General features: G+C 39.9%; 1 protein-coding gene across 1 annotated transcript in view; it reads right to left on the bottom strand.

The window, feature by feature from the left end:
* LOC122814193 (inaD-like protein) overlaps positions 1–26,720 on the bottom strand; it is a 464,245-nt gene that overhangs the window by 20,549 nt on the left and 416,976 nt on the right. The window contains exons 10-11 of the mRNA XM_044086799.1: positions 22,972–23,060; positions 11,886–12,027 (exon numbers count right to left, since the gene is read on the bottom strand). Of these exons, the coding sequence (XP_043942734.1) occupies positions 11,886–12,027; positions 22,972–23,060 (231 nt within the window). The remainder of the gene's footprint in view (positions 1–11,885; positions 12,028–22,971; positions 23,061–26,720) is intronic.

Here is a 26,720-nt window from a genome sequence, read left to right as displayed (position 1 = left end):
CGTCTTGACAATGGTGTCCCTAATAAGAGAGCTCCTCCATTGGGGAATCTGGTGATGAAGTATCTTCATCATCCAAAGCACAGGTCACAGATGAATGGATTTGGGAAGAAAAGGTCAACTAATCATCTCCATTAGAATTGGATTCCTTCCTCCTCTTCAGAGTCCTCACTTTGCTGCCTTTCAAGAGAGAAGAAGCAGCAAGCTGAGAAACAGCAGCAGCAGGAAAAAAAGGTGGCAGATTTAAAGGCAGAATAGTCCTGAAAAGGCTTTGGGTAAAAGTATGGCATGCCTGCTGTGGATCTCTGTTTGACAGAGAAATCATATTGTCTAGTCTTCTGCTGCTTCTTGCATGCGACCATCTACCCGCAACAAATGAATAAGGTCTGAGCCGCAACGTACCTCAATCAAAGAATCGGGAACTTCATACCTAGCTAATTTTTGCTGAATTCCATCTGGTCCTTCTGAAATAAGGTGCAGTTGTGTAAAATATTACCATAACAGTAGATGTCCTCTTCACTGTTGCAGTATTCATAGCCAAGGATAGCCCTATGCCTGGCTAGTATACCAAAGCCTTTAATGCTTAATAGCATAGTGCATCAAATTATACACTATGCTGATGTGGGGAGCAAACAAGGTGATGTATGAATGCTCCAGACTCAGAACTAAAGTGCCCCAGGAGAACAAGAGCCACCTCAGGAAAAAGGAGAGCATGTACATCCAGGGAATAAGGAGATGCCTAAAGAGAAAGGCAAAGACCCCCCTCCCCCAGGCAGATGTTCCCAACAGAAAAAAGGAAGAAAGGGGACAGGAGGGAGGGACAGAATACTGCAACAGTGAAGAGAAGGACCTCTACTGTTATGGTAAGACTTTACACAACTGTATTTCCTTCCATATCATTGTTGCAGTATTCATAACCCATGGGAAAATACAAAAGCTGCTGCAAGGAATGGGAGGAGGAAGGCAAAAAGGAACCCTCCACAAACCCATGAAGGACAGCCTTGGCAAAACCCACCCTGGCTCTGTAAATTACATCCAGCTTGTAATGTATAGCGAAGGTGTGCACAGGAGACCAAGTAACAGCTTCAAGGATGGAACTGTGTCCAAACCACTGAAGAAGGCCTCAAAAGAGAAAAAATGCCCTTGTAGAATGAGCACAAACAGAGGCAGAAAGCTGTATGCCATGAAAGGAATTACAAAAGGAAATGAATTTCAAAAATGAGGAGGAGATTGCTTAGAAACTGCAAAACCCAATGTCTTGGTATAAAAGAAACCATAAGTTACTCAGATTTACATAATGACTGTCTTATCTAGAGAATATCTGAGCTGTCTTATGCAGATCCAGGATGTGCAGAACCTTATGACTAGCAGATTGCAGAGAAGGAAAAAGTAAAGGAAGCTGGACAGACTGATTAAGGGACAACTCGCTGACCACACTGGGCATAAAAGAAGAATTTGTACGCAGAGATTTCCTGTCCTTATGAAAAATCATAAAAGGAGAAATGCCATCAAGGTTTAGAGTTCAGAAACTCTCTTGGTGGACATGAGAGACACCAATAAAAACAGTCTTCCCAGTGCAATATTGCAGAGAGGCAGCAGTAGGTTCAAAGGGAGCCCGAGTCAATTTCTCAAGAATACCTACAAGGTCCCAAGAAGTATGGATGGGCTTTCTTGGAGGCCTGATGTGGAGGATGCCTTTCAAGAATTGTTAACCTCAAAATGAGAGGCCGATGGTGGATTCAGAGACAGACAAGCAGAGATTGCTAACAAGTGAGCCAGCATGGAGTAGTTCACACTAGCAAGAGAGAACCACTGGGACTCCCACTGAGAAGGGATCCTGGTGGAGTTTAAGACCCCCAAACACAAAATCTCTTCCATTTGGACAGATATTTTCTGGTACTGGGCTTTCTAGTCTCCTGCAGAATCCCAAGTACTTCCTCAGAGAAATAGTGCTGAAAGGGGATTAAAATCCTATCACCCAAAGTGTCAACTGAAGAGTGGACAGATGAGGGTGAAGGAGAAACACTTGTACTGTCTGAGAAAATTCATCTGGTGAGGTAACTTGTCAAGACTACCCCTGGCCAGAAAGGGGAGCCAGTGCTGTCTGGGTCCAAAGGAAGTCACCAATAAGACACTTGGAGAGTCCTGTTTGATCTTGTGCAGAACTCTGGGAAGAAGATGTAGAGGGAGAAAGCATAAAGGAACATCCCCTTCCAGGAAAAAGGCATGGTACCTACCCACCAAGCCAGAGGACTTGGCATTGTGGAACACAAGTGAGGAAGCTGTCAGTTCAGAAGGGAGGGCAAAGAGAGCCACTTGAGGGATATACCACCACTGAACGATGTCCAGAAACATAACTTTGTGAAGCATCCATTCATGCAGGTGTGTCCTTGACCTGCTCAGGGAGCCTGGCAGCAGGTTTTCTCCTAAAGGAATGCAAATTACCTGCAGAGAAACCTGCATTTGGATGGCTAGATCCCATACCTGAAGAGCTAATCTGCAATGAAGACAGACCTTGTGCCCCCCCTGCCTGCTGATGTACAATATAGGTTCATAAGTGTTTACTAGGCTAACGACCACAAGGTCTTTTTTATGTCTTATCACACATCCCAAATCTCTGACAAGTTCAAGTACCTTTGATAATTGCAAGCAGAGGCTTTGGAGATGAAACATTTACAAGCAGGGGCCTGGGAGATGAACCGGTTACAGAATGCCTATGTTTGTTACAGACATAGGTACCAAGCCAGGAATGAATTTCCTGTTCCCCATCCAACTGTCCAAGTTACACTTGAATTGGGTTAGGGAGGAACTATGCTTCACATGGATCGGGAGCCTATTCCACAGACAGGGTAGTCTCTGGGATACATACCTATCTCTTCAGCAGGTCCTATTTACATCACATGTAAGGTTTAAGTCTTTAGAATGGGTAATTCTGGTGCTGTTTATTTTGCAGATATGCAGGAGGTCCATCAGAGTGGGATTCGACAATACCCTGTATGACAGGCATAGATCTCCCCTCCACAGCCTCTAGGAGACAGAATATGGGGATAGATACTTGAGGAGGTCTGCATAGGACATTTTACTTATTTCCTTTATTCTTTTAGTGAGGATCCTCTGTGGACATTCCATTTGTTGGATATGCCTGGTTAGATACATACCAAAGGGGGCACTGTATTCAATGACAGGTCTGATGAATGTCAAATACAGTGGAACAATGACTTCCTTGGATCTAGGTGCCATACCTTTGTTTATATGACTAGGGTGTTGTCGGTATTGACTCTTAAAGGATCTGGGGATCAAAGGGAGTGGAAGACCTAGACAGCAAGGATAAGGGCCTGCAATTCCTTGGTGTTGATGTGATCCAGCAAGAATAAGGGCCTGCAATTCCTTGGTGTTGATGTGATCCAGCAAGGATAAGGGCCTGCAATTCCTTGGTGTTGATGTGATCCAGTTGCTGATGAGGGGCCAGAGACCCAGAATCCTACAACTGTCTGAAGCAACCCCCCAACCCCACCCTTGATCTGAAGCACCCATAAAGAGCTCCAGAGATGGAGCAGGAGGCTGGAAAGGGACACCTGGATTAAGAGATGTGTGTTAAATACACCACTAAAGCTTGCGATTTAGAAAAGGAAGTAATGTACCTGGAGTCTCCAGTGGGTGGCAATGCTGAAGCCACACTGACTGCAGGTTTTGTTTGTGTCTTTCGGCTTTTCCCAGTTAGGGGTCGCCACAGCAGAACTCCGGTCCGCTAATGATTGGCAGTTGATTTTTACGTACCAGCTTGCCAGGCCTGACGTACAACCTTCAACGAAGGTACACCCATTCACTCATGTCTCCACGCAGAAGACGCTCTAGCTGAGAATCAAACCTGACAGCGTCTTACTGTGAGGCGACAACGCTACCGCAGCACCACCACCGCGGTCTACTGAAAATTCCTTATGTGAAGCTTGGCAAAAAGGAGCATTGGGATGGCCAAGGCCATGAACTCCAGAACCCTCAGAAATTCCTTGGCAGGCATGAGAGACAAAGTAAGCAAAGACTTGAAATAGGCTGATGGGAGCAGGCAGAGATGCCAGCATTGGAACAGTTTGAATACCACATCCCAGGAAGATGTAGTCCTGAGAGTGCAACATGACAGACCTCTTGAAATTAATGGTGAAACCCAAACTGGGCAACAGAAGCCTGGTAAAGTGCAGGTCCTGCTGGGGCCTGGAAGGAGAAGGAGTAGATCATCTAAGATAAGGAAATATATGTATTCTTTACAACCTGCAGAAATCTACTGACTGGAGCCAGGCACTTGGTAAACACCCTTGGGGCTACAGAATGACCAAAGGGCATAGCAGAGAACTAAAAATGAGAAAGAAATACAGAAAACATGAATATATCCTGAGGGTGACTGAGAATAAGAAGGTAAGCATCCTTCAGATCCAGGGAAACAGGAAGGCTTGAGGAAGCAAGAGGGGATACATGATCTGGAGAGAAAGCATCCTGAAGATGGGTACCTTAAGGAAAGCATTTAAAAAAGAAAGGTCTAGAACAGGCCTCGAGGACCCCTCCTTTCTGTGAGCCAGAGACATGCTGGAATAAAACCGTATGCCCCTTAAGACCTCTGGGATGGATTAAATCATTCCCTGATCAAGAAAAACCCTGAAACACCCCTGAATATGGGAATTTGAGCTGAAGGCAGTTGAGGAATTCCCGAAAAAAGGGGGAACAGACTGCCAGACCATGAAGAAGCCTTGATGGAGGATTGAAAGAACCAAAGAGCCTTAAGCAATCTGTTGCCAAACAGGGAGTGAAAGAGACCGTCTGAGAGATAAGGGAACCTGGCAGATGGGAAAAGAAGGCAGAATGTCAGATGGAGGCAAATTTATCCTGAAATGAAGGTTTTTGAAGTCTAGGTGTCTGAGTAGATTTGTCAGAAAAAGCACGCTTTGGGGCTCTCTTATTTCTGGAGAGCTGAAGAGACTGTCTACAAATAAAGGCAGTTTTAGCTGGATAATTCTTCTGAAACTTAGGAATGGGAGATACAAAAATCTCTTCAAGGTCCTACTTGACGTAGCCTTGGTCCAGTAAGGTCAAACAAATCTGCCACTGGAATACCAGAGAGAGTTTGGTTATTTAGGGAAGCCATCAAGAAGCTTAGCCTTAATGTCATCAGCCAAAGCTTGAAGACAAAAGCAGGAATATAGTCTCTTGACAAAGCCTGCAGCAGCTCTAGAGAAGACATCAGCAGCATTGTAACTACACTTAATGGAGGGATGTGCCACCTGAGATGTGGATCCTACTAAAGAAAGAGCAGCGGACTTAGCCTCAGAATCAGGCAGATCAGACAGAACCCCTCCCAACTGAGGCAAAAGGAGTAAAATATACCTGGTCATGCGAGTTAATGGCATGAAATGCCAAGGTGGCAGAAGTGTAGAGCTTCTTCCCCAGCCTCTCCATAGCACGACTATCCATGTCGGAGGGAAGAAGCTTAGACTAAAGCAAAACTCCAAGAAGGCTTATCAGCAGAGACAGAGACCACAGCAGGGTCAGGAGGAGGTCACTTATAAAGAAACTTGAAAACCTCAGGGACCTTATAAAAATGGTCAGGCTTCTTAGGGGCAGGAAGTTGAGAATCATGAGCCAAAGAAGCAACTGAAAAAGTATCTAAAAGAGCAGCCAAAACAGGCAGAACAGCAGAAGGGTTAAGGAGAGTCCACCTGCAACAACGCGTTATATCTTTTCTGGATGTCAGAAGGTTGGGAGCAGTCACACTTACAATGCTCCATTATGTGAACCATTGTATACCGAAAGAAGAATTTCAGGACTTAAGGATTCATCCTCCTCTTCAGAGCCATAGTCCAAGGGTGATGGCATTTGGGAGGAGTAGGCTAAGGAATCCTCATCTAGGTCCAACTCCTCAGCAGATTAATCAGGTTCCCTAGATCTTTTAGGGGTAGAGTATCAAGGAGAGACAGGAACAAAAAAACCCTGAGGTGGTCTAAAAGCAATCAGTGCATTAAACACGTCCTGTGTAAAACCCTACCACTCTTTCTGAAGATCTTTGGGACCAGGGGAAATGTGTGAAGTCTTCTGTCTTTTCTTAAGGGGGACATTGGCTTTACCAAACCTCGGTAGTTCAGAACCTTCTCTTTTCTCAGCCCAGGTACCAGGCTCCTCCTCTCCAAGATCTGAGAATTTTCCCCCCAAGGCCCCTCAGATATGACCAGCCATATCTCTCCCTCTATGTCGACACCAAATGTTTGCAAAGCTTTAGAGGAAGTGCAAGAAGCTGGTTCCATGACTGTCTCTGACAGGGTCATGGTAAAAAGAACAAAGCACCGGGCAGACTTTAGGGTATAGTCTACCTTAAGAGAGACATTCAAGCAGAGCCTGGACAGCAGCAGTATCAGACCTTAACGTTTTCTTAAGAACTAGCTGTACTTCAAGGTGGGAGGATTCGGCCATAGTACCCTGGGCCAACTTGAGATGCTGGTTCTCTATATAAATGGAAACAGAAGACAGATGGCTGCAAAGAATCTTTGTCACAAATGTCCGAGAAATATAGCTAGTGTGGTTGTGAGAAGGGTCTAGACCAAAGAAACACTTGTAACGATCTTCAAGGGGAACTTGCCCCCACTCTGACATTTCCCTTTCTTCGATGACATGAACATACAAAATGCACTCTAAAGAAATGAAAAGGCACCCCAATGGAATACTTATCTGCAAAAGGTTCATTATAACCAGCACAGCAAAGGGTGATCAGATCACTGTACATCTATGGTGTTCAGACTGCTGGCAAAGAAGTTCTTTGCCTGGAGCATCTGTCCATAACCTTTATGCCTTATGATGTCACGGGGAGCATACATCTGACATACGATGCTGGTAAGAATTAAAGACTTTGGTATAATAGCTGTATACAGCACTATCCTTGGCCTGGGATACCATAGGTTATGAATACTACAACAGTGATATGGGAAGGACATGTTAAGGTTCCCTTTTCTTAGCTGTAGTGGAAGATTGGTTGGGCATGATAACTGTGTGAGTTGGCGGCATTATATTTGCCTCTAACAGGGTGCTTATAACAAGGGAAGCAGCAGCAGCAATGGCCAGACAGTCCAGGGTCTCATCAAGAAATACAACAGACATCAGAGTCTGACTCAGTAGCAGACGTCTCTAACTTAAGCTTCTTTGACTTCTTTTTTGGCATCAAAGGAATGTTGGCAGTCAAGGACTCAAATGACATCTTATCTTGGGCAGGTGTTTTGAGGTTCTGATTCCCCAGATACATTTTTAAAGGTGACAGATAATTACACAAAGTCCTGGGTACAAATGCTCAACAGAACAATTCTCATAATCGTGTTCCACACTCAGACAAAAAAAAAAACACTCGGTATAGACATTTCAGTGAGGAATCTGCATCCCACTGTCACATTTCCCTCTGTTCAATGACACATGCGAAAACTTATTGAGCACAAAAAAAGAAATTAGGATCCCCAATGGGGATTACTTACCTTATCAATGACTGAGGAACACTCACAAATCGCATGGCTGACAGACCAAAGCTGAAGCAATAGTACTCAGCTGGCGGAAAGAAAGTTCTGAGGTACTTCGCATCCTTACACCCCTTTATGCACCTTGGGCACAACTGGGTTGAGATCATGCACACTTTGACATCCTGGCCAGACGTATGGCTAACTTCAGCATGATATCCCTTCATTTAATAATACTGTAACTGTGTTCATGGAAGGACATCATATGTTGTTTTATTGTTCTAGCACATACAAACAAATGTCATTGCAATATTCTTAAAAAAGACAACTTCAGTTTTATTTTTTTCTAGAAAAATACTGTTTTCCATGAAAAGCAATTTACAATAAAAACATTGCCATACGTAATCAGAACCCAAGAAGATACCACAATGACTTTCCAGAGAAAGCTCTTCATCCTTGTTGCTGGACAGTAAAGTTTTAGCAATACAGTTTGTTACTTGAAGCCACCCCCAATGAGATTAGTTAATGTACAGATTACACTGAACTTTGACTTATAAAATACCTGCAGGAAAACTACTGCTGATTATGCCTCAAGTGACAACAGCTAATTACACCCAAACTCCTCACAATTCACCTTTATGCTGCTTTATGTTAAAGCCTTACTAATCAGTCAACCAAAGAATTCTTGTCATATACTTATTAAAATGTAACTTTTATGCAAGTAAATGTTTTTTGTTCTTTTTTGTTCTCTTTCTTTTCCTACGCACTGTTATGCATTACAAGACATTTAATAAATCTCCACAATTTAACTGCATATGTAAACTAAATATGTGTGACACACTGACCTTTCAATAATTTATACCTTTTCTGTGCAACTATTTAGAATATATGCTACGTTCTGTAGATGTTGTACCATGTATGCAACCTTCCATAATGTTCCTTATGTCTGTATTTCCCACAGTGCCCCAGTCAAGTCTTAAAAATGTCCTAGGACCAGATCATCTAGCTTAAACATGAATAAATAAATACCCATGGCAAATTCAAAGGAATTGGCAGCCTCTGGCTAAGCTATACAAGCATATGTGTTTATATTTTTAAAATGAATGGTTGACATGCTAAATGACAAGCACAAAAAACATTGACTACAACGTGCCAACAATTCATTATATTAATGACACTAAATTTCCTTTTCCAGTGTACTACCCATAACCCTACCACATACATTCGACTCAAATTAGAACAGGAGTAATGTTAGGAAAGGGTTTGTTTTTTAAGGTAAACTGTGGCAGAATTAGGGTTACCATGCATTGCTAGGGTGGATCAGGGAAACTGTACTTTATACTCAAGATATATGGCTTCCATGCCCATGGAAACAATAACTGAAGGGCATACATCTTCCAAATATTTCTCCACAACAGACAGCTTTTGATTGCTTCTCACAGTTGATACATCCAAACACTCTATAATAAGAGCCTAAAATGCAGTCTTCAGCCCACATGGGCTTACTACAAATCCATTTAACTGCATGAAAAACCTGCTATTGTCCATCCAAACTACTTACTTTCAAGACATATAAGAAACAGCTAAAATGCCACATTGGCACAGCAGTTAATGATACTGCTTCACAGCACTTGGTTCTCCAGTTTTGTTTCAGTTGGAGGGCCTTTTTTTTAAAGTGCTGCTAATACTCCCAAGTGCCCATGGTTTGCTGGGTGCAACGGTATTGCCCTCATTTCAAAAATGTGGTGCAGATGAAGAGGCTATCTTCCACATCGTCAGTAACTATGTTTGTTATATATCAGTGAGTCAGTGTTAATGCATTCGGTGACATGCCGGTGCCCAGTCTGTGACTAGTCCCTTTGCCTTGTGCCAACAAAGTGCATGACAGATTCCAGCTCCCCTTTAACCCTAAAGTGGTTAATCAAGTAAAAGGAAAAATGAATGAATAAATGAAAAATGCCATTCAATTGCTGTTCTCTGAAAACCAATTAACACTGATGTTGTCCCAGTGACTACAGACCTGTCGCTCCAATATCAAATGACTTCGAGCTGTATCCTGAGATACTGTCTAAGCAGCACAAACCTATTATGGCGGCATCATAAATAAAGATAAAGGCATTTTTGTGAGCAGTGGATATTCTGGATAACCATATTAAACCCTATGGAATTATCTAAACGTGGCAAGCAGCACCGCTGCCTCACAGCAAGAGGTTCTGCATTTTAATTCTTGTCCGGGTGGGTTGCCTTCTGTACAGTGACTGCATGTCCTCCCTGAATCAATGAAGGCTTCTTCCATGCACCTCAGTTTCCTCCCACCTCACAAAGACGTGCTAGGAGAAATGGTATTCCACAAATTACCCATAGTGTGTAGTATGTGATGTGTTGTAATAGTCAAGAATATGTTGCAATCCTCATACCCAGTGGTTGACAGGATAGGGTCCTGCATCCATCTGACCCTGCTAAAGGATAAAGTGGATTTTCAGAAAATAAATGGATAGATGAATTATCTGCAGATCAGCAAGAAACATACCTCTACTTTGGGAACAACTGCCACTGACTTCAAAAATACCATTTAATCACTCAAAATCCTTTTCAGTGAAAAATGATGGCATGGCTGTGGGCTACCTAACTTTTTTGTTTTCAACATACAAACTATTTCTTTGAGATTCCACTGCCTCTATTTGGACTAACAATTTTACTTCCACTCCCTTTAATTTGAAAGAAAAACAAGACAGCTGTGTCCTCTATCCCTATGACTATAAGTTGTACTACTTACAGAATCATTAACAAGAAAGGTAAGGAATACTGCTAATGTACAGAAATGTGAATATAAAAATTGAACTTAATTAAAAATATACAGATACTTTTCCACATTTTTTCTGTATGGCTCTAACTCAAAATCTATGTTACTGCATTTGTGGCAAGTCTATCAGTCTTTTCTCTCTCTCTGTCCTCATCAACTCTTGGACTATGGCTAAGGATGTTACCAATATACAAGAGTTAATACAAAAAACAGCACTCCGCCCTCCAAAGAACAAAAACATAAAATGTGTGAAATATTCACCATAATAGCATAAAGAAAAATGTAGTAAGGACCCCCTTCCCTCAATGTCACTTCTCATGCACTACTGGTCTAAATCAGATATGACCACTGCTGCCCACTTCCAGTATGACTCCTTGGTTTATCAGGTCCAGAAAATACAAGGAAAACTTGTTAGAATACTATGTTTCACAAAGTGAATAATCCCATATGTAGAGGGATTACTGTACAAATTCCCTGATTATTGTGAGCACCTAACAATTGCACGTTCTTGAATAACAAAGAAGAAACTCCTAACAATAATGCAATGGGAAGGTAAGGCAATACCATAGTAACAAGAAGTACAGTTCACAGACACTTAAAAGACATCTAGTAACTCACATGATTTAGGTGCAAATTTAAATCTAACACTACGTAAGGATAATTCCATGCCACTAGACTAAAGCAGAGCTTTACTGAATAAATGCTTTCTAACTAAGCACTCTTCTTCCTTCATAGCTTAAGTATTTGTTCTGAGTTGAGCTGTTCCTTTTTCTTTTACCTTCGTACTGACTGATTGACATTAGTCAAGATTGTGGAGGGAACTAAAATGCTGTGTTGTGTATTTTAATGTTCATAGTCTAATGAAGAAAGCTTAGTTTAAAAAAAGTTTACTCAATATGTCATGGTTTTAGTTTAGCAGGATAGTGATGTTAATTCTTCAGAGTTTGATTTTGCTTTTTATTCAAGAAGACAGGAGACATTTTAATGAAACAAATTTAAACCTGCCCAGTTCTTCTCTACGATCATTTTTGATGGTTGGAAATATCTCTGTTTTTGCTTGGTTCTGTATATTACTGCAGACGGGAATATGGGCTACTAGTCAAACTCTTCTGGCAATTGCCTGCAAAGAAAGCAGCTTCCAGTATGTACCAAATGAACCAATACTGCCAGCACCAGTGCAGAGTCCTTCACCTTAGCAGAAACTTTGGCTTTAGCCTACCTATTAACATACAACATGCCAAAATACCTGCTCTATCTCATGTTGCTATTCTAACTGTGTCACAGCTCTACATTAAAAATATCAGTGAAACTGTATTCTAAGCAATTAAAGCAACTTGGAGAGGTTGTCACATGATATTATAAAAATACTTCATTGTAAACTTCAGATTTTAATTGAAAACACATTCTAAAATCTCCCAGCAATGGGAAAATGGATATAACTGAACTAGATACCACTTTTCGGAGCTAGCTACATTTGTACTAAATCACAGTACATGCAGTGTATTGGAAACAAAACCATTTAAGGGGGAATGCAGTAATTACATTTTATTCTACCTCTTCATTACATGAAATACATTACTACACATCTTTGCAAATGAGTAAAATACCTTTGTCCAAAGATTTTTCTGTAGGAAATGGAGTGTACTGCACTGCCTTTCTTGCTAGAGTAAGACGCACAGTTTTTCCAGTTTTTCGCAAAGTTTCCACAACATCTTGGTTAGGTAAATGCAGAACGTTTTTTCCATCAACCTAAGATTAATTAATTAAAAAAAAAAAAAAAGAAAGAGAGACTGATGAAGTTACACACACACACACAGATAAAGCAAAACATACATTTATACCACAAATTTAAGACACATTATTTGAGTTAATAAGAATTGTTAAAATGTAGGGGAAAAAGTAACAATTTTCACCATGTAAGGCCACATGTGACACAAAATCTGCAAGCTTGACATAGGCTATATTGACTCCTGTAATGCGCAATTTGAAAAGACTGTTCAATTTTACTATGTGGACCAATGCATTACAGTGTAACAGCAGTTTCCCACCACGCCCAAGAAAAATATAGATTTTGGTAATGTTTATTTTTGTCAAGGCCAATATAATATTTTCAAATCCTTTTTAAATGGTCCATGACAGAGATTAGCATATAACTCCAAATGTGATCAAAGAAACAGAGTTTTAAACAAATACTCATGAGATTTAAAGCTTTAATATTCAATCATTTAAACATACAGGTGTTGAAAGCAGGTTCCTATAGTTAGCTATCAAAGGGATCAGTACTGCAGCACTGATGCCGAGTCCTCATTCGTAGCAACCACAAGAAGAATTTAATGAATGGGTTGTGGAAATGATTTGACAGTTACTAGGAGAGGAAGACATTTTTTCAGAATGGATAGCTAGGACATGGGGTTATTTGGATATTATGAAAACGTCTAAAAAGTTGCTGTTAAGCATTTTTGATAACAATTCTACAGCACAAAAACTCTTCGCTCAATGGCTTAGGTAACAGAGAAGGAAAAGGGTTGTTACAAACATACACATAACCCATGACAAGAAACGTTAACCAGAGATCCTACAGAGATATTTAGGAAATACAATGAAAATATTATAAAGCAGAGAAATGGGAGACCAAGAGAAGATGTCTTAACTAAAGATAGTAAGGGATGAGATAAAATGGTGATGTACAATCAAGCAACAAGGAAGTCTCCAATTACAGATGTTACCCTGTTGAAGTTAGGAAAGAAAGTGATACAGACCTGGAAAGTTAGGTTTAATAATATCTTAAAACAGAGGACAATACGATCAACTTGGAAGAAAGATGTGGTAGGTGGTGTCTGTATTACCCAATGAGGGTAAAGACCCTTCAAGTCAAGCTTTATATAGGGCAATTTCAATTTTAAACTGCAACCATAAAGTGGACCAATGTAGTTTTGTTAATGGGAGGCAAGCACTTGACAATATTAATAGATCAATGATGATCCATAGGGAAGCAAAATGTAACAAAATGCCACTACTGTTGGTGGGTCTTGAAGCAGAGAAAAAAATCTGTAGTGGCAGCTTTGATATTATGAGTACAACAGTAGTAACATGTGCGCTCCCTGATAGAATAATAGGGTTAATAAGTAAGATATATGAAGGATCTGAGGCAATAACTAAGGTAGGAGGGCTTCTCTCTGACAAGCTGTGTTTGAACAGAACCAAGCAAGGAAGTCCTCCTTCCCCTTTGTTATTTGTTTTATATTTAGAACAATTAATGAAAGCAAGGGACTCTCAAATTCAAGGACTTAACTGGTATGGTAATAAAGAAAAGTTAGCTTTATTTGTAGTCAAAAATATTTTGTACCTGATAAGTCCATAAAACTTACATTTTGGTGTTATGGAACATTTTTAAATAGTTCCAAGTCTTTTGAAAAGATAAAATAAATGAAGCTAAAATAAAGACTACAATGGTAAAAAACATGCATCTATGAATGAACTGGTTCAGCACTTAGAAGACTGTAAGACACTTACAATGCCAATTAGGCAACAGTGTAGGACTGGATTTAAAAGGATCCTGTTATGGCAGCTAAAGATATGTGGAAACAGACTAAATAAAAGATAATGCAAAATGGAGAAGCTCTTGATTGTGGATATGAACAGTAAAGTGCAATCATTGCAAATATTTTTAGTCCCTTTCGTTTTATATAAATTTCAGACATATTTTTTTATCAACCAGAGGAGAAGTTGGGATGATGATAAAAAGAACTGATGAATACAGTCAGTTTTACAATTTATCTAATATCAACAATCAGTCCATCTTTATTTTATTTATTTTACATTTGTTTGCCGGGACAGACCGACTGGACACATGTCCACTTACAGCGGAGGCCCGGGGAGAAAAGCTCCATCAAGTTATCATAAAATTGACATGATAAAACAGTTACATATTGCATAAAGGATACATAGATTTAAAAGGAGAGCAACAAAACAGTGCGGCATACTGAGGTATTGTTTTGATTCATCAGGTCAGAAGTAGAGCATAGAGAAACAACATACTTACAGTTATACATTACACATTACAAAGCAAGAGACTGAGCAATTATACTGAAATCACATAATAACAAGTCTTGAAAGAGGGCGTAGAGAAACAACTTATTACAATTACAGATTTGCATTAGATTCCTGATGTCTGCAGCAGATAAAATGAAAATGTGAATTGTTATGTGATGCAAGGGCATAACCATTTATTCATTAGGTGCTCTTTGAGAGAATTTTTGAATGTGGTGAGCGAAGGAGCAGAGGTTAAAGAAGTGGGGAGGTTGTTCCAGTTTCTGGCTATGTTGTGGGAGAACTGGGCCTTTCCTGTGGTGTTATTGGCTTTGGAGATACAAAGGAGTGTTTTTTCTGAAGAGCGTAGGGGGCGATTTGAAATGTACTTGGTTAGTAGTTGGTTAAGAGATGGGGTTTTGTCAGGGTAGTTCAAGATCTTGTAGGCAAGTGTTAATTGGTGATAGTTCAATAGTTGTGGAAGTTCTAGCCATTTCAGTTGATGTAGTGCCTGACAGTGGTGCGTCCTACAGTTGGAGTTATTAGCAAATCTGGCAATTTTATTGTAGCAAGACTGAAGTAGTTCAAGGTCATGTTTTCTTGTCAGGGTAAGGATAGGTGCGGCAAACATAAGGGTGGATAGCAACTGAGTTTGGGCAAGAGTAATTTGTGCCTGATCAGTTAGAAATTTTGTGTGTCTATAAAGTGTGACCATTTTTTTTGTGGACCTTTTTGATTGTTTGTGAGATGTGGACATCAAACAGTAGTTTGTTGTCAATTTCTACACCAAGGAGTTTAGTGTGGTCAGTTGGAGAGATGTTAGTCCCGTTCTTGGATGTGATTGTGAAAGGATGATGGTTACCTTTGGATTTGTTGGGGGCGAATATGAGTTGTTTGGTCTTGCTGGGATTTAGAATGAGCTGGATATAGGTGATCCAGTTTTCTACTGAAGTGAGGATTCCTGAGTGAGTTTTTGAAGGGTAAGGAGGGATGGTGCGGAACAGATGAGAGTTGAATCATCTGCATATTGAATGAGTGAAGCATGTTGGGTGGTGGTATATAGGCTGTTAGTAAATATGGAGAAGAGTAGGGGACCTAATATTGATCCCTGAAGCACTCCTATTGTGGTTGGGAGTAGGGGAGACAGATTGTTGTCTGTCTGACAAGTTGCATTTAAACCATGCTAAAGTTGAAGGGGCAAAGGATAGGGAGGACATGGATTCTAGTAGCATGGAGTGTGACATCATGTTGAATGTCTTGGACAGGTCTAGGAAAATTGCTGATACAAATTTGTTATTGTTTCTGTGTAGGTTAACTGTATTTGTGAAGGACAGAAGGGCGGTTGTAGTGCTATGGTGCTGTCTGAACCAGTGTTGTGTGGGAGAGAGGAGGTGGTTAGAGTTTAGAAATTGCATAACTTGGGAGTGAATACACCTCTCAAGTATTTTGGATAAGGGGGGTAGGATAGCTATGGGTCGGTAGTCAGAGAATTCGTAGGAGCTTCCTCCTTTATGAAAAGGGATTATGAATGATATTTTCTATAGCTTTGGGATGTAGGCTTCTTATATGGAGCGGTTTATAAGGATGGATACAGGATATGATAGAGAATCAGCTGCAATTTTTAGATAGTTGGTTGGTAAGTTGTCTGCAGCAAGGGTTGTAAGTTTGAGTTTTTGAAGGAGTTTTTTAATTGTGGTGGTAGGGATAGGTGAGCAGGTTAAAGAGGGGATGTCCTTTAGTGGTTGGGTAGGGGTATTTGAGAGGTGGGTTTGGGAGATTTGAGAGGAAAGTGACAGAGTGGATTCTGTGAAGTATTTGTTAAATTGGGAGGCAATGTTTGTGGTGGTGTTGTTGGTGGTGGGAGATGGCGTTGATGTTTTGCCTGGGTTAAGTAAGGAGTTAATAGAACGCCAGAACTTTTGTGGGTTGTTCGTGTGTTTGGTTTGACTATTGAGGAAGTAATTTTGTTTATCAAGTTTGGTTTGTCTTTTTTGCCTGATTCCTTAGTTTCTGGTAGTTTTGTTTAGATAGGTTTGTGTTATCTCTTTTCCAGGCTTTTCATGATCTATCTCTGGCTTTAAGTAGGGCTCTTGTGTCCCTGCTTAGCCATGGGGCATAGTTTGCCTTGTCTCGAATCTTTCTAAGGGATGCAATAGAGTTGAGGATATTAGTGAAGGTGCTATTGAAGTAGTCAATGGCTTGGTCTAGTTGTAGTGTAAGTAGTGGGTTCCAGTTACGGTGTTTTAGGATATAGTTAAGATCTTGTGTATTTAGTTTCCTGTCATTTCTGACTTGTCTATAGGTGACAGGGTTGGAAAGGTTGGAGTGTTTACGGAGAAGGAATGTGGGGTGATGATCACTCAGGGTGTCTGGTAGACATCCTGTGTAATAGTTGTGTTGTGGGTAGTTTATAAGTGTCCAGTCTAAGATTGACTGTTTGTGGGATTTCTTGCCTACACTAGTGTGATCTTGAATGAGTTGGGCAAAGCCATAGAGATTGATATGGTTAGAGGGATTGTTGGAGTTACAGACTAACCAGTCTGTATTTAGGTCACGTAAGGGAATGGATTTGTTGGATAGTTTGGTTGAAATCCATTGTAGAATTTCTTCAATGGTGGGGGAGTTGTTGCATGGGGATATGTAACAACAGATAATGTTGATTGTTTTAGTTTTATTTATAATAAGAGTTGCGACTAAGGTTTCGGCATTCTGAAATGTGGAGGTTGGGAATTGAAGGGGTTTCATGTCTAGTGAGTGAGTATGGCTACTCCACCACCCTTCTTATATTTTCTGTCTTGCCTTAATATGTTATATCCTGGTGGGAGAATTTCTTCACTCTGGATGTTAGGTTTTAACCAGGTCTCAGTGATGGTAATTATGTCAGGGGAGTAGTGGGTTATAAATGCTTGTATATCAGGGAGTTTGTTAGTTATGCTCCTGATATTCAAATTAATGATTAGTAAATCTGAACTTTGCTTGGGTGGGAGTGGGTAATTGTTAGGTCCTGGATTTTGTGGATGTCTCCTGCTATGAGAAGTTGTTTGTGATGAGTAATACGTGTTTAATATTGTGTGTTGTTTGTATGTGGTGTTTATATGATGGTATTGTGGTGTGGGTGGTTGTCAATAGAGTTTTATTTATGTGTAGCATTGTGTTGTCCTTAAATAGTGTAACAGTAATGGGGAAGTGTGTATGTATGTTTGGGTTAATGTATGTATGTGTAACATGGTAGTTAGTGTTATATAATGGTAATGTGGGATGAATGGATGTTATGTATGTTAGTATAGTGAGGATAGGAAGGAGGCACATTAGGACTGGTTTCATTTTCTTATTCTTTTTATGTGTAGTGTTGTAGCTTAAATGGAGAAAGGAAGAGGGAAGGCTAACTATAGGTGGGAGTGGAGCTGTATTGTAGGAAGTGTGGGTGTGGTTATGTGTCTGTGATTGTGTATAGTGGTAATGAGGTAGTGGGTGTGGTGTAGTGGCTATAAATGTAGAGGTATTGGGGGCAGGGTAGGGGAGCAGATTTAGCCCGTAGGGCGAATGGAGCGGGCTGAGCTACAAAGTGGAGTGCCAGGAGCCAATCTGTTATTCAGTGAGACTGTGCACTAAATAGAGTTTCCCTTGGTGAGAATCACCTTTTGTGGGAGATTTATGTTACATGTACTGATAAGGTCAGTCCTCTCAATATCTGTGATAGAGACAGGGATTCTAGGACTGCCTAGGGGGATTGTATTGATAGTTTATGCTGGAAGGCTGGTTTTGTTAAAAAATGTAAGTCGGAGACCAGAGTTGCGCTCTGAGTGCACAGGGAGAGTTTTAAGCTCTGTGTTCTGCTGCCATCTAGAGGCCAATGAGAGGAAATGCCAAATCAACTAGGATACTTCCTAATGGAAACTAAGAGAAAAATAAGATAGTAGTAGTGGGGAATGACCTTGGAGTACGTCCACGAGTGTGCTGGCCCTGATACCGTCCACTATGTCAACTGATAAAAACTTACATTGAGCAATATCACTATACAGAGACACTGTAGGTTGTATCCTACACTGTAAGGCTGAGAGGATGCATCCTGGTTTTCCCCAAGTAGTTCAGCTTTGTATGTTTAAAAGCAGATGGTGGGGGTGGGGGGCCTGATTTACTACGCAGAGCTTCCAAGCTGAAAAAAAAGAAGAGAGGAGAAGATTATGACTTCTTGTGAGTGGTAGTTTGGAAGGGCAGGGAGAAGGTTGGGGGGGGGGGGTACAGTGCATGAGAGGAGGTGAGTGCGCAGAGTGTGGTTAATTGCTAGGGTTGCCAGCTGTCCAGTTTTTGACCGAACTGTCCGCTTTTCAGACAAATTGTCCAGTTAAAAAATTTCATCAAAACCATGAAGTCCGTTTTTTTTTTTTGTGCCACCAGAGGAGAGGAAAAAGTAAATGTATCCAGCTCGAACGGGAGCGGTACGATACACTACTAGCTACTACACAACAATGAAATGCTTTTAACTTCAGTATTCCTGGTAGCTACATAGTTTAGACAGTACATACATTAACTTAAGTGGCAGTGATGTAATACAAATGGACAAATTTTATTTTCTGCTATACGGATTGTAGAGATATCACTGGAAGGCAGTACTCCACGGTGGGAAAACTGTATTTTTTTAGCTATCATTATCCTACCAACTACCAAGCAGTGACAAAAGAAATCTTATAGCAAGATTTAAAATGCTTAAGCACTCTGCCAACATTGCCCAGTGTTGCATTGCAGTACACTCAGACTGATTTTAGAACTTCACCATGCAGTGTAATACTGCTAGCAATTAACATGCCCTGATTTGTATTATCCTCATCTACTATGTTGAACCGTATTCCATGAAACAAATTGTGCATCTTGCTTTTGGGCACTTGCAGTTACCCAACATTGTTTTGCTTTTACTTGATTCTGTCGCAAGGGACCACATTAAAAAATAAAACTACCTCTTTGCCATGTTCAGAAAATGGCAAGTGTGCTAGCTGCATGTGATTTCTTTTCCTACGTGCATCTTTCTTAGATCTAGAGGCTTGAGTCATCTTTCATTCAGTCTTATTGCCATTTTACAACTGCATAGCGGCGGTCCAGTCTGCATCTTCGTAAACTTGTATTAGAGCGCATTGTTGTAGGAAGTTACCTGTTTTAACCCGCAACTTTGGCGTGATATAGAAAAACATTAATGAAACTCTTTAAAGTATGTGTGCTTTTCTGAGATTATGACGTATACTTTGAAAGTAACATAAAACATAAGTCACCTGTTAGAAATCCATTCATCCACAACCCCTTTATCTCATTTTTTGCATATGTGACATGTAAAGAAAAAGAGTGGGAGGTCAGTCGGACCCAGTACAAGATCTTAAGTACTAGCATCTGAAATATCACACTAGGGGCAGTAACACTTAGCTCAACTGACCCCCACCCAATACAGGCGCAGCCAAGGACTGAAACTTCCTAATCCGAAGTACGAAACGGAAAATATGTTGCATCTTAACAACTGAGTACCTGTCCCATGCCCCAGTACAAACAGTATTTGACAGAACTTTCAAAATGCAAGGGAATGTTAAGATCATCATTTCTGAATGAGCAGTAAAGTGATGTTATTGACTTAAACGATCTTATGGGGTAAATCAAAACTTACAATTTTTTAATAGCAAAGATAACTGCTTGCATTTTTTTTGGATTTTTTTAATCAGATTTACCACCATGTGCACAGGCTGCTAGCTCTTGACCTTTTATCTCCATGGATCATCCATAATTAGGTTTAGGAACATAGAAAATAAATAACTGGAGAAAAATGCACCATATTGACACTTTTCATCAATACTGGTACTTACATCTGCAGCAGCCTAGCAGTGCAATTAGTGCCGCCTATGTTCTTTTCTCCCCTTTAAGTACGGCTTAAGTCATCAAAGTGGGTGGTCCCATCAGCTGATGTCACTGTGATGTCACAAAATAGGTGGGGCATGGGCGGGAGAGGGGTGGGAATGGGTGGAGTTATGTGTGATGCGAGGGGCGTGACTTTAGTCCGGTTTTAGCCGCAAAGAAACCTGGCAACCCTATTAATTGCCAATGATTTCAAACATGTAAAAATAACATTTAGTTTGTCGCTCTGTAAGGTTATATCTTTAAACATTAAATCCGTCTTTCACACACTGCTAGACAGCAAGATATCATATGCACTTTCCCGTTCAATACTTATGGTTACAGTTGCAAGTTTACACTCTAGTACCAGCAAATTAGTATTACCAGGGCTATCATGCAATAGAGTTAGACATTGCTATCTGTAATTGGGTTTAAGGTAGGTGTTGTAGTGGTTATCTAGCGTTCCTTAACAGTGATAGTATCCTTAAACAACCTTTTAGTTTCTCAGTAGCAAGAACCTGTAAAACATTTCTACATGTACTACCGTTAATTTAGCGTTGCCGCAAAGAGCCGCCTTCTACAGTTGGCATTTCAAACAGTAACCCTGTCTTTTATCAGACTTTCACTACTAGCATTAGGTAATAGTCTTAAGAACACATTTCAACAAAAACCGGAAAGGTAGTGTTGCCGTGCATGAGTATCGCAGCTTCTACAGAGTACTAGGTAGGAAAGAATGGATAACAGCATGCAGCTGATAAAGTGAATTAGAATACAGAAACAGTCCGCCAGATTGCGGTTGTGGTTAACACGTTGATTAAGGTCAAATACAGTAACCGTAACTTGTTGTCATTCAGATTAGGGCTAGACTGCTGCCCTTACATTATCAGTGCGTGTGAGCCACACTTCAGCTGGTGCGCACGAACTGGGTTAGATTATTACAGTTACAACATAGCAGAATGCAAATTCAGCACAGGATTTTTCTCCGATGTTAAATTAAGCAAGAGAACACAACAGTTCAGCAAAAAGTACAGTATAGTTAATATAGACAGGACTTACCAATAGCACACCACGCGGGCGACCTGAAGTCATCTTGTTTAGGGAGATAGGATTTAAAAATGGCGCCATGAGTGCAGGCCTATATATGTAGAGTTGGGCTGCTTTATAGGGCAGGAGGGGAACATAGCACGTGTTCCGAGGGGGAGGGGGTTGTAATGACCTTCGACTATTCCAGGGGGATGGTTATACAGGCATTACAGAGCTACAAAGTGGAGTGCCAGGAGCCAATCTGTTATTCAGTGAGACTGTGCACTAAATAGAGTTTCCCTTGGTGAGTATCACCTTTTGTGGGAAATTTATGTTACATGTACTGCTAAGGTCAGTCCTCCCAATATCTGTGATAGAGACAGGGATTCTAGGACTGCCTAGGGGGATTGTATTGATAGTTCAGGCTGGAAGGCTGGTTTTGTTAAAAAAGGTAAGTCGGAGCCCAGAGTTGCGCTCTGAGTGCACAGGAAAGTTTTAAGCCCTGTGTTCTGCTGCCATCTTGAGCAGAATGAGAGGAAATGCCAAATCAACTAGGATACTTTGTAATGGAAACTAAGAAAAAAATAAGATAGAAGTAGTGGGGAATGACCTTGGAGTAGGTCTGCGAGTGTGCTGGCCCTGATACCATCCACTATGACAACCGATTAAAAACTTACATTGAGCAATATCACTATACAGAGACACTGTAGGTTGTATCCTACACTGTAAGGCTGAGAGGATGCGTCCTAGTTTTCCCCAAGTAGTTCAGCTTTGTATGTTTAAAAGCAGATGGTGGGGGGGGGGCCTGGTTTATTACGCAGAGCTTCCAAGATTGAGCAATATCACTATACAGAGACACTGTAGGTTGTATCCTACACTGTAAGGCTGAGAGGATGCGTCTTGGTTTTCCCAAAGTAGTTCAGCTTTGTATGTTTAAAAGCATATGGTGTTGGGGGGGGGGGGGCTGGTTTACTACACAGAGCTTCCAAGAATGAGCAATATCACTATACAGAGACACTGTAGGTTGTATCCTACACTGTAAGGCTGAGAGGATGCGTCTTGGTTTTCCCCAAGTAGTTCAGCTTTGTATGTTTAAAAGCAGATGGTTGGGGGGGGCTGGTTTACTACGCTTATCTTATATAATGGAATCTTATTTCCATTATATCTCTCCTGAAATACATTTTTCATTTCATTGTTGCACACATGTAGGCGTTCAACAGCTTCATTAAAGCAGTACAATGTCATATCAAAAATATTTTTCAGTAACTTTATTTCATCTCATTTTATACAAACTCAGTTTTGGAAATACTGCCAAAAAATACTGAATGAAAAAAAAAATGAAGCCACTCCTACCAGGAAATATCACAAATACCCTGCTTTCATTTTGAGTTATCATCTTTGCTTTAAATTATCTTGTCTGGTAAAATTCATTAAGGCAAAAGATAAAACTGTACTTACAGCCATGATCCTGTCACATAAAAATGTACCTACAGCCTTGATCCTGTGATCTTGGCACATAAAACTGTACTTACAGCTATGATCCTGTCACATAAAACTGTATGTGACTGATACACTCTATTTTTTTTTTTTTACTATATGTAACTGGATCTTTTCTCCTCAGTCTCTGCTGAAAAAGGGTTTCTTGCATGGTCAGACCAACCCGGGTTAAAAAATGTCAAATAAATAAATAAAATAAATACTTACAGCTATGATCCTATCACATAAAACTGTACTTACAGCTATGATCCTGTCATATAAAACTGTACTTACAGCTATGATCCTGTCACGAACTTTGATGAGACCGCTGTGTTCAGCAGCACTTCCAGGTATTATGCTTTTCACAAAAATCCCTGAAGAGTCTGGCAAATGAAAACAAAGATACACAAAAGATTAATGGACATGTGAACACTAAGCACTAATGAAAACAAAACATTCTTAAAACAAATACATCACTATTCTCTTCACAAACAAGTTTCATTTAATGCATCGGTTAAAATTCCTGTTCCCTACCAACAGTATTAGAAACCATATTTATTCGGTTTGATTTCTTCAATATAATTGACATTTATTGGTATATTTTAGTTCACAACATACTAATTTAACTTTAGATTTTCACCCTCCTACCATTTTGTGTGAGGATTCAACCACTCCTACAATGACTGCTTTATAACTCTGCCTCAATTTTTTTTTAATAATCAGGGTACTCTCCATCTATAAAGAGTATTTCAATGTTAATTTAACCTCATGTTGAGCAATATCCTTCTGTTTGTTCAACACATAATTACAGACTTCTACTACCACAGCTACTGTACCAACGTCTAAACTTAAGGTCTTCTTAAGACCAAGACCAACAGGCATTAAAATCATTAATATAAAACGGACAACAAATGATTTTCTGCATCACAAAGCAGTTTACACCAGTTGTAGATAATCAACATCTAAGAACGCAGCATGACAACTGTCTACAGTGATGCCACTGTCTTGTGTATTATCAATGATAGATGACAACACACTGAAAATCCCAAATTTGCACTAATTTCAGATTTACACATGTAAATTTAGCACTTTAGGCCAGAGCAATCAGTCTGTACAACTTTTTTTAATTAATGCTATTTCATTCCTTCACATACCAGAAGACGTACAATAAGCACTGTGAGCAATTCTCATTCATTACATACTTTCACAGTACCCTGTTGGCTGGGTCCATTTATACTTGCTACCAAAATAATGCTTCTTGTTTTTGTATATCAGATTCAGTCCAAAGTCAAGATTTATACTTTTATTACATTTCTCAAAAATCTAAACTACTACTTTATTTCTCCTTTTGTGGATGTGCCACTTTCCGCTTGTATCCCACTTTCTCTAGCATCGATTCTTTTTCCTGTGCCTCTTGCTTTTTGGTTATTTCCAGTTCTTGGTCCAGCTCTTGAGAGTCCATACTCTAGCTTACCAAGCTTTCTCAATTCTAGGAGTCCCCTTTCAGCCTAAGAAATTGACCGCATCTTACTCAGTCTACTCCCCTCAACTTCTCTTATCTTTCATGTGAGCTTTCTGTCCCGAACAATAGGTTACTCATAAGTTTTCCACTTCAAAGTTATGCCTTTTTTAGTAATTAACAGGTTAGATGACCATTATTTTAATATGCTTAGGTTCTTCCAAAGTAGGTAATATCCTTTGGGTGCCACTGATAACTCAGAAGTTTCAGTAATAAGTTGTTCAAATCCTTTAGGTATATGCCTATTTGGGGCAGTTCCAGAACATATGTTGCCATGTTCCTCTCCTGCTCATACTTAGCTTATTTGGTTTACCTCTGGAAGCATCCTGCTTAGCCTGCCTGGTATGTATAGCTGTTTAATATAGACACTTCTATGTTAATACTCTGAATTTCCTGGACCTAGCTGTGATTTTTGAGACCACAAAAACTTCTAACCAGTGGACCTCTGTTATTTGACTGCTTGTCCCCTACTCCCAACTCAACAGCTGCTCATATATTGCTTTTGTATATGGTTTATTTTGTGCTACATACAGTCTGTTGATTAAGCTCTTGTTATTTGCTTCTAGTGATCTTGCTTCAACTAAGATTTTAATTAATGCTGATCTCCATAAACCTTTACTTTGAACATCCCAGTCAAAAGTCTTCAAAATATCTAGTAGTCCTCTATATCTTAAAACATCACTTTGGCTTAGGTTATATTTCCACAAAAATTCAGCTCATGTCATCTTTCTTTCACACAGTCTACCTTGCTCCCAAAAAAGAATCAGAACTTACCTCTCGCAAATATTGGCATATCAATAATCAACTGTTTAGTCAACCCAATGGGAGACAACTGAAACCTCCAAGGCAGGGAATGCCTTGTGTTGGCAAGAATACACACTGTACTGTAAACATAGTCTAGATACTCTGTTGCCTTGCTGTTCAGTTAGGACTAAATGTTAAATTTCTGTGCTAGCTCACTGCTTTTCCTTCTGTGCTAAGATTATAATTTTCCACTTGGGCTGATAACTATGGTTTTGAACTAAATACACTAGTCACAGCCGAGTTGCTCTGAGGCAAGCTTTGTAGGTGTGGCAACACTAACACTCCTAACAGGTAAAATCATTCCACCCCAACCAACTCTCTGGCTCTTTCCCTCCCAGATAAATTTTCATATCTCCCTCCTGAGAATATTCACAAACTTTCTCTCTGGATCATAAACACTTGGTCGATATTTAATACATGCAGGGCTACAAAAAAACTTTTTACAGCCTTCACTTTTTGGTCAAGATCCATTGCCACAGATTACCATTTTTTTTAATCTGGGTTAAGATCTTTACCTTCGCATTGTCCCTAGTCTCTGTGGGAGAATCTTCTGCTTTTTTGCTACCTACACTCCCAAGCACCACAATTTGTTGTGCCCCATAGGTAGGGGATAGCCCTGTACCAACTGGTGCACTAGGAAGCAGTCTTACACTATGGCTTTGGTTTTGTTTTCATTTACCTTAGACCCCAGTATTCTCATGAACATTCTAAACTGAAACAGCTGGGTTATATCCCCTTTTTAGATTCATCAAATTATGAAGTCAGTCACAATTAAGCTCAGTCTTCTAACTTGCCTTAATTTTCACACAAATTATTCTAAATATATTGTAAACAATAAAGAGGAAAGTGGATATTCCTGTCTTGCATCCCTCTTTATTTCAAATACTTTTATCTTATCATTTATTTTGGTTACAGCCATTGAATTCTTAGATATTTCCACAGTTAGAAAAATTCAGTCTTCAGGGAATCCCAGTCTGTTTATTATTATCCAAACTCCCTACCCAATTTCTCCATTTCCTGACATATCAAGTTAGGTTTTACTATATTATATTATCAAATGTCTATCTGGTATAAAACCACATTGATCAAGGCTTATTATATTTGTCAAAAGTTTGGCTAATCTTTTGGCAGAATTTGCTGCAAAAAATTATGATTCAAGACTGATATGAGACAGTAAGATGCCAAGTTAATAGGAAATTTACTTTTTTTCACAATCACTGTAATTAGTTTTTTTTTCCAATAACAGAGTATCTTTTTGTCTGTAGGACATCATTAAACAGCTTGTATCATACTGCTATAGTTTGCTCTTTAACTTCTTTCCACATCTCCACTGGCACAAAACCTGGAGACTTACCCATTGCCTGTTTAACTGTTCCTCTATTTCTTCTCTTGCTATAGGCCTCACTAACCACAATCCTTCTTCGTGTTTTACTCTTGGCATTTCTAGACCTTGTAAAACCTCACATATTTCTTTTAATAAAGGTCCCTCTATTCTGGCCTCTATAGAGCTCCTTACAGAATATCTATAAATACTTGTTTTGTAGATTCCAGTGTCTTATATACTTTCCCGTTTTAATGTCTTTGATTATATGGCATACATTTCCCAGATCTTCAGACCAGCACTACTAGCCTATGGTTAACTAAGTTTCCAAGTGACTGTACATTGGGTATTGCTATCTGATTTACAACTGATTCACAACTGCTCCAACATGGGTTAGAC

Source organism: Protopterus annectens, chromosome 10.part0 (assembly GCF_019279795.1).
Source record: "Protopterus annectens isolate FY-2018-M chromosome 10.part0, PAN1.0, whole genome shotgun sequence".
NCBI classification, from domain to species: domain Eukaryota; kingdom Metazoa; phylum Chordata; order Ceratodontiformes; family Protopteridae; genus Protopterus; species Protopterus annectens.
This window is presented reverse-complemented; position numbering and strand designations above follow the sequence as displayed.